This window comes from Scyliorhinus canicula, chromosome 9, assembly GCF_902713615.1.
Source record: "Scyliorhinus canicula chromosome 9, sScyCan1.1, whole genome shotgun sequence".
Lineage (NCBI taxonomy): Eukaryota > Metazoa > Chordata > Chondrichthyes > Carcharhiniformes > Scyliorhinidae > Scyliorhinus > Scyliorhinus canicula.
In genome coordinates, this window is record NC_052154.1 from 143,322,924 (window position 1) to 143,337,033 (window position 14,110).

The 14,110-nt window shown below is 45.0% G+C and overlaps 1 protein-coding gene across 3 annotated transcripts in view; it reads right to left on the reverse strand.

Annotated features, from left to right (window-relative positions):
• qser1 (glutamine and serine rich 1) overlaps positions 1–14,110 on the reverse strand; it is a 224,330-nt gene that overhangs the window by 24,099 nt on the left and 186,121 nt on the right. For all 3 annotated transcript variants that reach the window (XM_038807829.1, XM_038807828.1, XM_038807827.1), the window contains 2 exons: positions 10,871–11,008; positions 3,170–3,267 (listed from right to left, as the gene is read on the reverse strand). In XM_038807829.1, coding sequence (XP_038663757.1) covers positions 3,170–3,267; positions 10,871–11,008 — 236 coding nt within the window. The remainder of the gene's footprint in view (positions 1–3,169; positions 3,268–10,870; positions 11,009–14,110) is intronic.

Sequence of the window (14,110 nt, forward strand, 5' to 3'; positions counted from 1 at the left end):
GACAAGACCCTAGCTGTCAAGGATGATGCCCACAAGACTCTGGGGTACAAGCAAGCCAAGAACAGGCTCACCATCCTGTCTGCCAGCAATGCCACGGGAACCCACAAGCTGAAGCCATTGATTGTGGGCAAATTCAAGTCTCCTAGATGCTTTCACCACATCAACATGGAGAACCTACCCATTACCTACCGGAACTCTGGCAAAGCCTGGATGACAGCTTTCTTATTTGAGGAGTGGTTCTTCAAGTTCTTCGTACCCAGTGTCAGGGACCACCTTAGAGCCCGCAACTTACCGCAGAAGGCCACACTCCTACTGGACAACTGCTCAGCCCACCCTCAGGGAGATGTTCTCAAGACCAGGGATGGGCAGATCCAAGTGCTCTATCTCCCAAAGAACACCACCAGCAAGATCCAGCCATGTGATGCTGGCATCATTCAGACCTTCAAGTCTGTGTACAAAAAGGAACTTATCCTGGAAATGATAGACTCTCCTCTCACTGTCCCAGATTACCTGAAAGCCATCACCATCAAGGATGCCTGTTATCTGGCAGGGAAGGCCTGGGGAGCTGTGACAGAGAAGACCATCGCCAACTGCTGGAACAAGGCCCTAGGAGCAGCACTCCCACGACCCCAACATTACCCGGATGAAGAGGATTCCGTAGGCTTTACTGAAGCAGAGATCAGGGCAGCTGAGGAGAGGCTAGAGGACCAACTGGATGAGAACCTAACACTCCAGGATTGGGTGGACAGGTGGGCAGCAGCAGAGGATGACATGGCACCTGCAGAAACATTCACAGAGGAGGAGATCATCGACCAGGTCACCCAAGAGGAGGCAGAAGAAGAAGAAGAACCCCAGCCCACAGTGGCAAAGAGCCACTCGGATGCCATCACGCACCTGAAGTGGCTCATAGCATACACAGAGCAGCAAGACTTCGACCCAATATACATCCTGCACCTGAAGAACCTCCAGAGACAAGCACAAGTCAAGATGAGGAAGGGGATGTGCCAGAGGAAACTCACAGACTTTTTAAAATGATTTTAAAAATATGCGTGTAAGTACAATTTTAAGTATATTATTGTATGTATACTGTATATTATTGTATATATTTTAATACATTTAAAACTTGATTTAAGACTTGAACGAACTTTGCTGTTTCTTATTTAAAACGCCCTTCCATTCAGCAATGTTCAGCATAGTCAGCGATGTTTCCTCTCGTTCATTCATTTCGATATCCGCCATCTTGGATATCCGCGGCTCGGTTACAACGCGGGTGGCTGTCTTGGACCCGAACACCCGCGTTATAACGGGGGACTACTGTATTATGTGTTATTGGGGTAAACTGGTCTGAAAACAAGCACAATTGACACCCAATCTATATAAATATGGCGGATGGGCTGCCAATTTTGGTGATCTGGGGGTGAACTCGGTGCTGAGTGGGAAGGTGGTGGGATTGGCACCCACCCTATTTTATGACCCCCCCCTCCTTCATTGGTTATAAATTCCTTACTTTCTGGAAGGGTCCATGAGAATCGGAGATGAGGCCAGTCTCCCCAAATTAAGATGGGCTGGTTTAGCTCAGTGAGCTAGACAGCTGGTTTGTAATGCAGAACAAGACCAGCAGCATGGGTTAAATTCCCGTACCAGCTTACCCGAACAGGCACCGGAATGTAGCGACTAGGGGCTTTTCACAGTAACTTCATATTTGTGATAATGAAAGATTATTATTATTAGATAGGTAGGTAGGTTATTGATTAATAAGGGGATCAGGGGTTATGAGAGAAGGCAGGAGAATGGGGATGAGGAACATATCAGCCATGATTGAATGACAGAGCAGATCTGATAGACCAAATAGCCTAATTCTGCTCCTATGTCTCATGGTCTTTATTCTAGAGAAAGACAGAAAGCAGGGGATGAGAGCCAGTTAGCCTAACATCTCTCATAAGGAAATTACTAGAATCCATTACTAAGGAGTTTGAGCAGAATACACAAAAAATCCTATCAGTTAGAATCAGCAGGGCAGCACGGTGGCACAGTGGTTAGCACAGCTGCCTCACGCGCCGAGGTCCCAGGTTCGACCCCAGCTCTGGGTCACTACCGTGTGGAGTTTACACATTCTCCCCGTGTTTGCTTGGGTTTCGCCTCCACAACCCAAAGGTGTGCAGGGTAGGTGGATTGGCCTCACTAAATTGCCCCTTAATTGGAAAAAATAAATTGGGTACTCTAAATTTAAAAAAATAAATCAACCAGAATCAACATTGTTTTATGAAAGGGAATAATGTTTAACTAATTTATTACATCTCTTTCAGCAAGTAACAACCAAGTTGGATAAGGGGGAACCTGTAGAGGTGGTGTACTTGGATTTCAATGCATTTGACAAGGTGCCACATCAAAGGTTACTGCAAGATAATGACAAATGGTGTAGGGGGTAACATATTAGCATGGATAAAGGATTGGTTAGCTAACAGGAAGCACAGAGTAAGGAGAAAATGGATCTCTCGCAGGTTGGCAAGGGCCCATAGGATCAGTGCTGTGAGGCCTCAACTATTTGCAATCTATATCAATGTAGGAACTGAATGGTAGCTAAATTTGCTGATGACACCAAGATTGGTAAGAAAGTTAGCTGTCAAGAGGAGGAAGACGCTAATGGATATACATAGGTTAAGTGAGGGGGCAAAAATTTGGGAGTTATTTACAGGTACATTGCCCGAAACCCGGAGTTGTGGATAAAAAAAAATTAACTGGGCAATGTGGTTCGACATTCCATGGTGCCGGACTTATTGTCCACTTTTTTGCTTGCTAGCTGTTATCTTCTCACGCTTGATGCAACCTTTGACCCCACTCAACTCAGCTTATCCTGAACCATCCACAGCCCAAACCATCCAAAATCCAGATGGTTCGAAATCCAACATGGTCTCGTTCCTACAGTCACCGATAAACCACTAGATCTGTAATCAGTTTTGATCAAAACAGGATTTCTCCTGATTCCAATAGACAAACCTCAGAACTACCAGTAATCATACTACAATCCATTGCTCCCAAACACCGTAAGGAGCAATAACTTACTTCCATATCAGTACTGGCACCACATACTTGTGTGGATCGAACAGCTACATTGCATAATGACACTATTCTCAGAGAATGGCAAGTATAGTTTTGAAAAAGTTCTCACCTTGAGTGCTGGCTCCAATGGATACTTCAAAATCATTCTCTTCTTGTTTTCATTCAGCATACTATCAATTTTTCTCATATGTGGCAAATACATCTCATCTACAAGAGATCAAAGTAAGCTTACATTGAAGGGTTATTGAAATGTAAAAGGTTATTTCACTGTAGTTCTGAAAGGACACCTTTGTTGAATATAAATGACCATTTCTATAGTGGAGAAGTGAACTGATGACCATCCTTAGAAAGGCTCCTCAGCTCATTTAATCTCATCTCCAATCTCTACAACAGTATGTTTCTGCATTCTGTGGAGTTCGTTAAAAAAATTGCATAAAAATCTAGAAGCGTTTTAGACGAGATGAAATTCAGGGATGGCGAAGGATTCATAGAAAGAACAAAGAAAATTACAGCACAGGAACAGGCCCTTCGGCCCTCCCAGCCTGCGCCAATCCAGATCCTTTATCTAAACCTGTCGCCTATTTTCTAAGGATCTACTTCCCTCTGTTCCCCACCCGTTCATATATCTGTCTAGATGCATCTTAAATGATGCTATTGTGCCGCCTCTACCATTTCCGCTAGCAAAGCGTTCCAGGCACCCACCACCCTCTGCGTAAAGAAACTTTCCACGCACATCTCCCTTAAACTTTCCCCCTCTCACCTTGAAATCGTGACCCTTTGTAATTGATACCCCCACCCTTGGAAAAAGCTTGTTGCTATCCACCCTGTTCATACCTCTCATAATTTTGTCGACCTCAATCAGGTCCCCCCTCAACCTCCGTCTTTCAAACGACTAATTTGACTTTGACTCATTCTTGAGATGTGAGCATCCAGCATTTGCTGTCTTTGAGGTGGTGGTTCAGTCACATTTTGAATTGTTGCAGTCCACATGGTGTAGTTACACCGACAATGCTGTTTGGAAAATAGGAGCCGGAATAGGCCATTTGGCCCCTCAAGCCTGCTTCGCTATTCAACGGGTCCCTGGATCCCTTGGTGTCATTGGTATCTAGAAATCAATTGACATCTGCTTTGAATGTACTCAATGACTGAGCTTTCACAGCTATGTGGGATAGTGAATCCCAAATATTCACCACCCTCTGACTGAAGAAATTCCACCTCATCTTGGTTCTAAATTACCTCCCTCTTATTCGGAGACTCTCATTGTTCTAAACTGGAGAGTACAGGCCCAGTCTCCTCAATCACTCCACATAGAACAATCCCACCACCCAAGGATTAGTCAAGTGAATCTCCATTGCACTCTCTCTATGGCCAATGTAACCTTTCTGAAGTAAGGAGACCAAAATTACACACAATATTCCAGGTGCGATCTCACCAGGGCGCTATACATCTGCAGTAAAACTTTAAGGAGAAATCCAGATTTATAATCCAATGACAATGAAAGAATGGCAATACAGGCTCAAGTGAAGGTGGTGTGTGGCTTGAAGAGGAACTTAAAAAAAAACTTTTATTGAGTTTTGTACATTATATAATTACAAATATACACACACAAAAACAAAAACAAAGGAAGTAATAAATGCAATGAGAAAGGAGTTCCGCCCCATTTACTACTTTTTATTTTACAAAACAGGGTGGGAGGGGCACTTGGGTGATGCCCCTGATGCTATTTACACTTTTTGGTTAGCTTTTTAAATTGCTGTACAATAAGCTTCGGCCATGGGTCGTTCCTTCTTCCTGTTCTTTCTTTCTCTTTTCGCCTTGCTGTGTTTAGTGTGGCCATTAACCGCCCCTGTGCTTTCTCCCCAGTTTATGTTCCCTTCTGGCCAGTACGGTAGCACAGAGGTTAGCAGTCACTTCACAGCTCCAGGATCCCAGGTTCGATTTCCGGCTTGGATCACTGTCTGTGTGGAATATGCATGTACTCCCTGTGTCTGCGTGGGTTTTCTCCGGGTGCTCTGGTTTCCCCCCACAGTTTAACGATGTGCAGGTTAGGTGGATTGGCCATGCTAAAATTGCCCTTGGGTTAGGTGGGGTTACTGGGATGGTGTGGGCTTAAGTGGGTGCTCTTTCTTTTTGGGTGCAGACTTGATGGGCCGAATGGCCTCCTTCTGCACTGTAAATTCTATGATTCTTATTTCTCCCTTCTGGTTCCCCTCTATTATTCCCCTCCCTCTTTCTGCTGTCGCTGCCTAGTGGTAGCATTGTAGGTTTGGAAGGGCTAGTCATCCCCTGGATTTTGATTTCTGTAGGACCTTCTTTGGGATCCTTGCATTCTTCACCCTCCCATACAAATGCCATGATTAGTTTGTCCAGTGAGTTGAAAAAGGCCTTGGGGATATAGATCGGGATGGAACTAAGTAGGAAGAGGTACCTGGGCAGCTTATTCATTTTGATCATCTGCAGTCTCTCCGCCAGGGAGAGTGGGAGTGTGTAACATCTCTGCAGGCCCTTATTTACTTCCTCTGTCAGACTGGTCAGTTTCCACATGTGGATCCCTGTCCAGTCATGAGCGATTTGAATCCCCAGGTAGCAAAATTTGTGTCAGGCTTGTTGAAACAGAGGTCCCACCAGTGGGGCCTCCCCCCCTTGCGGGCTCACCGTGAAGATCTCAGTTTTATTCATGTTGAGTTTGTAGCCAGAGAAGGTATCAAACTCTTTCAGGAGCGCAATGATTCCTTCCATGCTGCTTTGTGGGTCCAAGATGTAGAGGAGCAGGTCATCCGCCTAGAGTGAGACTCTGTGCTCTCTGCTACTCTTTGGATTCTCCCTTCAGTTCTTTGCTGTTCTGAGTGTGATCGCTAGTGGTTCAATCGATAGGGCAAACAGCAGCGACGTGGTGTTAGTCCGAACGCTAGTTATGGGAGCGTTGCACAGGAGCTTTACCCAGGAGGTGAATCCTGTTCCGAGCACGAACCGCTCCAGTACCTCTATGAGGTACTTCCACTCGACTCTGTCGAACGTCTTTTCACAATCATCTCGGGTGTTCTCTTCCCAGATGAGGTCATGATCACGTTCAGCAGGCGCCTGATGTTCGATGTCAGCTGTCTACTTTTGACAAAGCCCGTTTGATCCTCTGCGACCAGCTCCGGTACGCAGTTCTCCAGCCTTTTGGCTAGGTCCTTGGCCAATATTGTCACGTCTACGTTTAGTTGTGAGATGGGTCTGTATGAACTGCAGTCCGTTGGGTCTTTGTCTTTCTTAGGTATTGAGGCCTGTTGCCAGCATAGGTGGCAGTGTGCCCCTCGCCAGCAAGTCTGTAAACATCTCGCAGGTGCGGGGCCAGTGCTGTCGCAAACATTTTGTAGAGATCGGCCGGGAAATTGTCCGATCCCGGTGCCTTCCCCACCTGCATGGAGCTAATACTCTCCACGATCGCCTCTAGTTCTAGAGGTGCTTCCAGGCCCCGTTTCCTGTCCTCCCCACGACCCGTATGTCAAGTCCATCGAGGAACAGTTTCATCCCCGAGTCACCTGCTTGGGGCTTCGAGGTGTACAGTCCCCGGTAAAAGGCCTCTAAGGTTTTGTTGACCTTGTATGGGTCTGTTTCTAATGTGCCTCTGCTGTTTCTAATTTGTGTGATCTCTCTTGTGGCAGCCTGCTTTCTCAACTGGTGCGCCAGCAGGTGGCTGGCTTTGTCTCGTATAGGGTCCTTCGTGCTCGGCAGAGTTGGTGCACCGCTTTCCTCATTGAGAGCAGGTCAAAGTCCATTTGTAGCTTTTTCCTCTCCACCAGGAGCTTGATGGTCGGGGCCTCGGCGTATTTACGGTCTACCTCCAGTATGGACGTGACCAGCTGTTGTCTAGCTGCTCTCTCTTCACGCTTTAAAGGCGATAATTTCCCCTCCAACAACAGCCTTTAGCGCCTCCAAGAACGTGCAGGGTGAGGCCTCCCTGTTCTGGTTGTTCTTTGTGTACTCAGCTATGGCCTGTGATACTTTCTCGCTGAAGGCCTTGTCAGCCAGTAATGTAGTGTCGAACCTCCATATGGGGTGTTGGGCACTGCCCTTCTGTGGAGATCATATTTGCGGAATATTCCGCCTTGACCAGCCCTGGAAGTACCGATTTTCTCACCACAAAGAAGTCGATCCTAAAATATAGGCCATGCCCTGGGGAAAAGAAAGAGAACTCCATCCTCCCTGGATGGGTGAGCTACCAAGGGTCCACTGCCCCATCTGTTCGTAGCTATGTCGGGGATTTCCGCCATGGTCGTTTTTTATGAATTTCATGTTGTTTCAGTTGGGAACGTACATGTCAACGAGGACTACCGGTGCCCCGTCTAGAGCCCCGCTGGCGATGACGTACCGTCTCCCTGGGTCCGTAACCATTTGGCCCTTGTTCAGCACTGTAACCAATCACTATTTGATGATGTACCATTTGCCAATGTACTCTGTCAATTATCCTTTTGACTACCATGTATGTTTATGTACGTTGCCTTGGCTAAAGAAAAAAACTTTTCACTGTACTTCGGTACATGTAACACTAAATATCAATCAAAAGTCTTCATCGCCTTAAACATCGTCCTCTTTTTAATTAGTACGGCTAACCCCTGGCCCTCATCTTGTAACAAGAATTGTAGATCGGTCTCACCCAGCACCTCCTGACCTGCAGTCGGTCCTGCTCTCTCAAGTGTGTCTCTTGGAGGAAGACTGTCGGCTTTCATGTTGCTTAGGTGGGTGAAGACTCTGGATCTTTTCACTGGGCTGTTAAGTCCCCTGAGATTCCAGGTGACTTTTGTCCCCCCGCTCCTGTAGGATTAACCATGCGTATCTGGTGGACGGGACCCTGCGCTCCGGGGTTTCCCTTTGATTAAGGCCATCTTGGACAGCCCCCTAATACTGTTCTCCCCACGCGGCTGGGTCCCTGCGCTCCGGGGTTTCCCTTTGTCCAGGAAGCACCCAACATGGCCACCAACTGTGCGTCCGCCATGTGGATATGTCCCTACACTCCAGGGTTTCCCTTTGTCCAGGGGCACCCAACATGGCCACCAGCTGTGCGTCCGCCATGTATGTAGGCCCCTGTACTCAGGGATCTCCCTTCGCCCAGAAACCATACCAAGTGGTTGCTTGCAGTGCTTCTTTGTAGCTATTCTGTCGCCTTCCTCCGGAGGGGTTGGGGGGTGTGTGTGTGTGTGTGTGTGTGTGTGTGTGTGTGTGTGTGTGTGTGTGTGCGTGCGTGCGTGCGTGCGTGGCAGCGGAAGGGGAGGAGAGATATTTCTCTCTCTTCCCCCCCCTCCCCCATGTCGGCTTGCTGCTGCGCTGTCATTCTTTGCAATGGGTTCTTTCTAGTTTCTTCCGTTGTCGTTGCTCCAGTCCGCACTCAGTGATGAACTTGTCTGTTTCGGTAGGGGCTGTGAAAAAATGTTCTTTGCCCTGATATGTGATCCAGAGCTTGGTTGGGTACAGCATACCAAAGCGTACACCGTTCTTGTACAGCGCAGCTTTCACTCTGTTAAAGTCCACCCTGTGCTTGGTCAGGTCAGCCCCAATGTCTTGGTAAATACTGATTCTGTGTCTTTCCCAACTGCAGTTCTTGGACTGCCTGGCCCCGTGCAAGATTCTTTCCCAGTCCTGGTACCGGTGCATTGTGACTATTATTGCCCTCTGTTGTTCCCCGGCTTTCGGTTTCGGTCGCAGCGACCGGTGAGCCGTGTCTATTTCTGGAGGTTAGGGAAAGTCTCCCTTCCCACCAGGTTTCCCAGCATCTGGGCCACGTAGTTCGTGGGATCCCTGCCCTCAATTGTTTTGACTCCTTGGGCAGTTTTCCTGATCCTCGACTTTTCCCCTCAGGCTGTCCTGCATCGTGACCAACCTTGCCACCTCTTTCTCTAGTGCCGCGGTCCGATCGCCCTGGTCGGTTTGCGGCTTTCTCCAGGTCTTTGATGGTTGCGTCTGGGGCTTCCATTCTCTTTTCCGCTCTGTTCAGGGCGACCTGTATCAGCACCAAAGTTTTGGCCATCGCGTCTTTCACTGCGGCCTGTATATCCGTTTTTATCTCTTGCCGGTACCGGTTCCCTCCCGGTGAGGGAGGGCTTTATTCGTGCTGGTCTGCCCTTCTTGTTCCTGCGAAACCTGCGCTCCGTCGCCTCGTGCATTGATTGACTCGTCTGACTGTCTCAGTTTCAGGCCGCTTCCATTCCTGGTCTCCGTTCGGCCCCTGAACTGGCTTTTACCCAGTATTTTTCTCTCTCTTTCTTTCTTCCCCCGTCCTACTAAGGTTTGGGGAACAAATTGATGAGTTTTTTGACGAGTTTTTGCTAGAAAGAGGTTATTTTACGGGTCCGCTGGACGAGAGCCACCTGTCGTGCGACTGCTCAGCCCATCATCGTCACCGGAACCCCCCCGGCTTGAAGAAGAACTTGCAGGTAGTGGTGTTCTCATGCAACTGCTGCCTCATTTGCTTCTGAACGTTGTGATTGAATCTACTTATCTATTTCCTCCACCCTTTCAAGTTGTACAATCCAGGTCTGGAGATATCAATTCACTAAGAACTGTCTCAATTGTCTGTTGCTTTAAATCTGTGAGCTTGGGTTACTGATCTTCCTGCCAGAGGAAATAGTTTCACCGTATTTACTTAACACACATCAACATTTTGAACAGCACTATCATATCTCGCCATAATCTACTCTGGTTAAAGGAAAACAATCAAAGCTTCTTCAGTCTCTCAACTGAAGTCACATCCCCGGCGTCACTCCAGTAAATCTCTTTAGCTTTCTCGCCCAAGCTTTTGAAATCTTTCCCAAAGTTTGGTGCCCCAAAATGGTCACAATACCCCAGCTAAGCCTTAACCAGTGGTATTTAAAGGTTTTGCATGACTTCCTTGTTTCTATACCGTAAGCCCCTATTAAAAAGCACATGCTTGGTTTATAAGTTGACCTGCTTCAACACTTCTGTCAATATTTATCTGAACTAACTTCTGGAAAATCCTAGACTCGCCATGGAGCATCTCTCCAATAATTATCATTGTTTCCTATGGAAGCAACCCTATTCCTCAAAAATACATCTATGATTAGGAATTGCTTACAGCTATGGTGACACCACAACTAAATACTGCAACAGGTTAGCAGTAGAGAAGATATTCACAAAACAAGAATATTCTTATGCTTGTGCATCTAACAGAAGTCCACAAATGTACAGTATTATGGCAGGACCTTCTTTTGGTAAATTCCCCAGCTTTGCTGTGAAATTGTGGTGGGCCAGCATGCTGTTCCCCTGAGCAAACCAAAATGAAAATCAACTCAGCCCATTCTTGGGCATCGCCTAATATCTGGCTGCAAAGCAGATTCGTGTGAAGTTTAAAAAAAATAAATTTAGAGTACCCAATTAATTTTTTCCAATTAAGGGACAATTTAGCATGGCCAAGCCACCTACTCTGCACATCTTTGGGTTGTGGGGGCGAAACCCACGCAAATACGGGGAGAATGTGCAAACTCCACACAGACAGTGACCCTGAGCTGGGATCGAACCTGGGACCTCGACGCCGTGAGGCAACAGGGCTAACCCACTGCGCCACCGTTCTGCCCAATTCGTGAGAAGTTTGGTAGGCCATCCAAAGTTAAAGAATAGCAAGAAATGTACCTGCAACAGATGGGTGGGCAGACAAAGGAACTATAGGCAGGAAAAGTTACAGTATGACAGCCACTATTTGCTTTGCCAAGATTAATTTCTCCATATTCCTGTATTGCACAATGTAGACAGCAGAACATCTATTCATGCTATGAAGTGAAAACCAGAATCACCAATAAAAATCTATATTTACCATTACTTTGTTCTGATGCCTCAATCATGTCTGGATCCAAGGCTGTACTCACAAGGAGCTCCACGTAGTTCTTAAACGTCTCCTTCATTGTTCTGGTATTCAGGAAGCGAGTTACATATGGAGTTGTTGCAGGGCGCTCTGAAATACACAATAATTAAGTATGATGCATTAAATTAGCAAATTCTTAGGCATGTATTTAAATAGCCAATACTATATTGATGCTTGTTCAAGTGTATCAGCAACATATTCAGAGCAAAGTGTGCTAAATAAATGCATGTAAATATATAGAATATAATTTACCAATATAGGTTTGTGCTAATTTAATACACAAAATATATGACACAACAGAACCTGCTGTAATCATAAAAATATCTCTTCTATCCATTTTTTACCAATCTACTGATTCTTTTCCAATATAAAAATGGAACCCTTCAATGCGAACATCAAGTTAATATACTAATAATCTAAATTTCCAGTAGGATAGCTGTGCTGCAAAATCCTAATTATTGCAATAATGAGGACTTAATTAAGAGGACTGCAATTTTATGAAGTGGTCATGAAAATGATCTCTTCATAAAAGAGGTGATGAAGTCAAATATTTTGTTTTATAAAATATATTGAATAGAAGCTCTTCACATCAAACGAGTATACGTTTCTGGTTTTATGAACTGAAGTTTGTATTGAGCTTTAAGTGAGGGCTAAGGAATGGACAACCTTTTGGTAGTAACACCATCAACTAATCTCAAGAAAGGTGTAAAGTTGGCATTGTAGGAAATGCTTCCTCAGCAGAATTATGAGTTGTGAGGAGGATGCAAGGAGGCTTCAAAGTGAGTTAGACAAGTTGAGAGGGGACAATCACATGGCATGTGTACGGCTAAATGTGAAGTTTTACACTTCAGTGAGAAAAACAGAAAGGGAGTATTGTCAAAATAGTGATATATTTGAAAGTGTGGGCGTAAAAAGGGATCTGGGTGTGCTTGTACACCAGTCGACGAAACTGGAGAGGCAGGTTCAGCAAGTAGTTAGGAAAGCAAATGGTATGTTGGCCTTCAATACGAGAGGATGAGAGTTCTGATGAGAGATGTCTTACTGCAGTTATACAGGCCCTTGGGTGAGACCACACCTGGAGTATTGCTGCAAGCCCCTTCCCCCTCTTTGACTGGTGTGACAATTGGAGGATTTTAGGAATATTGGCGTCTAAATATTGGGACAAGTTAAAAGTTAAAAGCCTGGGGGTATAGTGTGTGGCTGCAGTGGTCAGGGTTTTAAAAAAATGACTTTGTTTTGCTTCTAGTAAATAGAAGGTGAAATTGACAAGGAATGTATTTTCAGTCTACACCAATGGACTGTTTGACTGCGGAGGTGCCTGGGAAGTTAATGTGCTATTGCAGCCTGAAGAGATAATTTGTTTTCCAGCTTAGAGAGATGAGGTCATTTCTGGGTGGAGCTCTGAAAGGGAGACTTTGGAGAAACTTCAAGAGAGAGGAACCGAGTTCTGATCTGCCTGACTGGAAGTCCACAATTCTTTCAAAGTAGGAGAGTAAAAAAAGATTGATAATATTTTAAAGTAGAACATTCTTGTCTGAAGACAAGAAAGAGGCTGAAACAATCTAGTTGAAGCAGCTATTCAAAGATATTCAGCCAGATTCTGAAGGGGTTTCAACTGGAGCCAAATCCGTTTTATAAAGCAAGTATTACTCTATGCCCTGACACTTTTAAGCTGGATTAAAAACTGCTTATTTTCTTGTTATTTAATGGGAAATTGCATAGTTGTGTTAAGGGGTAATTGCAAGCTGATCATTTCGGGTGTGAAGTTAAAAGTTTAGAAATACTGAAGCCCTATTTTTTTCATGCAATCACTCCTGGAGCAAATCATTCTTTCTGCAAAGTCTTAAAATAAACTAAAATATTGTGGATTCGGTCCAGTATCCTAGCCACTGTTGGGGTCTGGTCTGGGATCATAATAGTGGTTGCAAGAAAGGTGATCCAAGGCAACCCATGACAGTGCCCCACTGATTCTCAGTGAATAAGGGAATTACGGGATATGTCCCCATTTTGAAAATTAGGTTTATTTGTTTCCTTTATAAAAAACAAAAATTGATAAAGCTAAGAAATAAGGCACTAAAGTTTTGACTGTTTCACATAAAATTTATTTGAATTGTAGGTAAATATGACAGCTATTTTTGCACAGCAAGTTCATAAGCAGCAAATTGAATAACTAGTTCATGACTTTCTATAACATTAGCCCATCACGTATTCTATGTCCTCCTAAACCACCAGAGACTTTGGTCAATGGATTGTTCAAATTGTTCCTTCAACAATGCAACACTCCCTTGGTACAATGCTGGAATGTGAAATGCACCTTCAACTCCATTACAAAGGCAAGCTATTGCTGATTGAATCAAGATGACTGTCAAGATGACAAAAGTACTCTCCATAAACTTACCTTTCCTTTTAAAGTATGTTTCTTGAAAGTATTCAAAGAGAAATAGAAGTTACTGCAGGTCAACACTTGTAATTCAATCAATATATTGGGGGATTTTGATATCTGAGTAGCAAAGTACGGAGTACACTAAACAATGGAAAGGCTTGTAATTCTCTTCATGACCACAGGACACCTTTTAAAAAAAAAATTTAGAGTACCCAATTCATTTTTTCCAATTAAGGGGCAATTTAATGTGGCCAATTCACCTACCCTGCACATCTTTGAGTTATGGGGGTGAAACCCACACAAACACGAAGAGAACGTGCAAACTCCACACGGATAGTGACCCAGAGCTGGGATTGAACCTGCGATCTCAGCACAGTGAGGCGACAGTGCTAACCACTGCACCACCGTGCTGCCCTCCACAGGACATCTTAAAGCACTTTACAGCTAATTCTGATTTGCTTAAAGAAATGTAGTCATTATTATTCTATAGGACTGTTACAGAGAGGGGAGACAAACTTAAAAGTCTGTCCTTGAGGTGTTTTAATTTTTGAAAATAGGTTACGGTGTGTCCCCAAACCCTCTGTTTAGAAGTCATTTTTAAAGTGACGTGTAGCAAACTCTCTTTAGGGCTAAATCAGAAGTATTCCAACCCAGGAGACGGTCATCGCAACTACAAAGACACAAACACACTAAGGGGGAGGAGATAGGAAAGAAATGTTTTACAACTAGGAATAACTTCATGATATACAGAATCTCTACAGTGCAAAAGGAAGCTGTTTGGCCAAAACAGCACTCTGCCCAGGCCCACT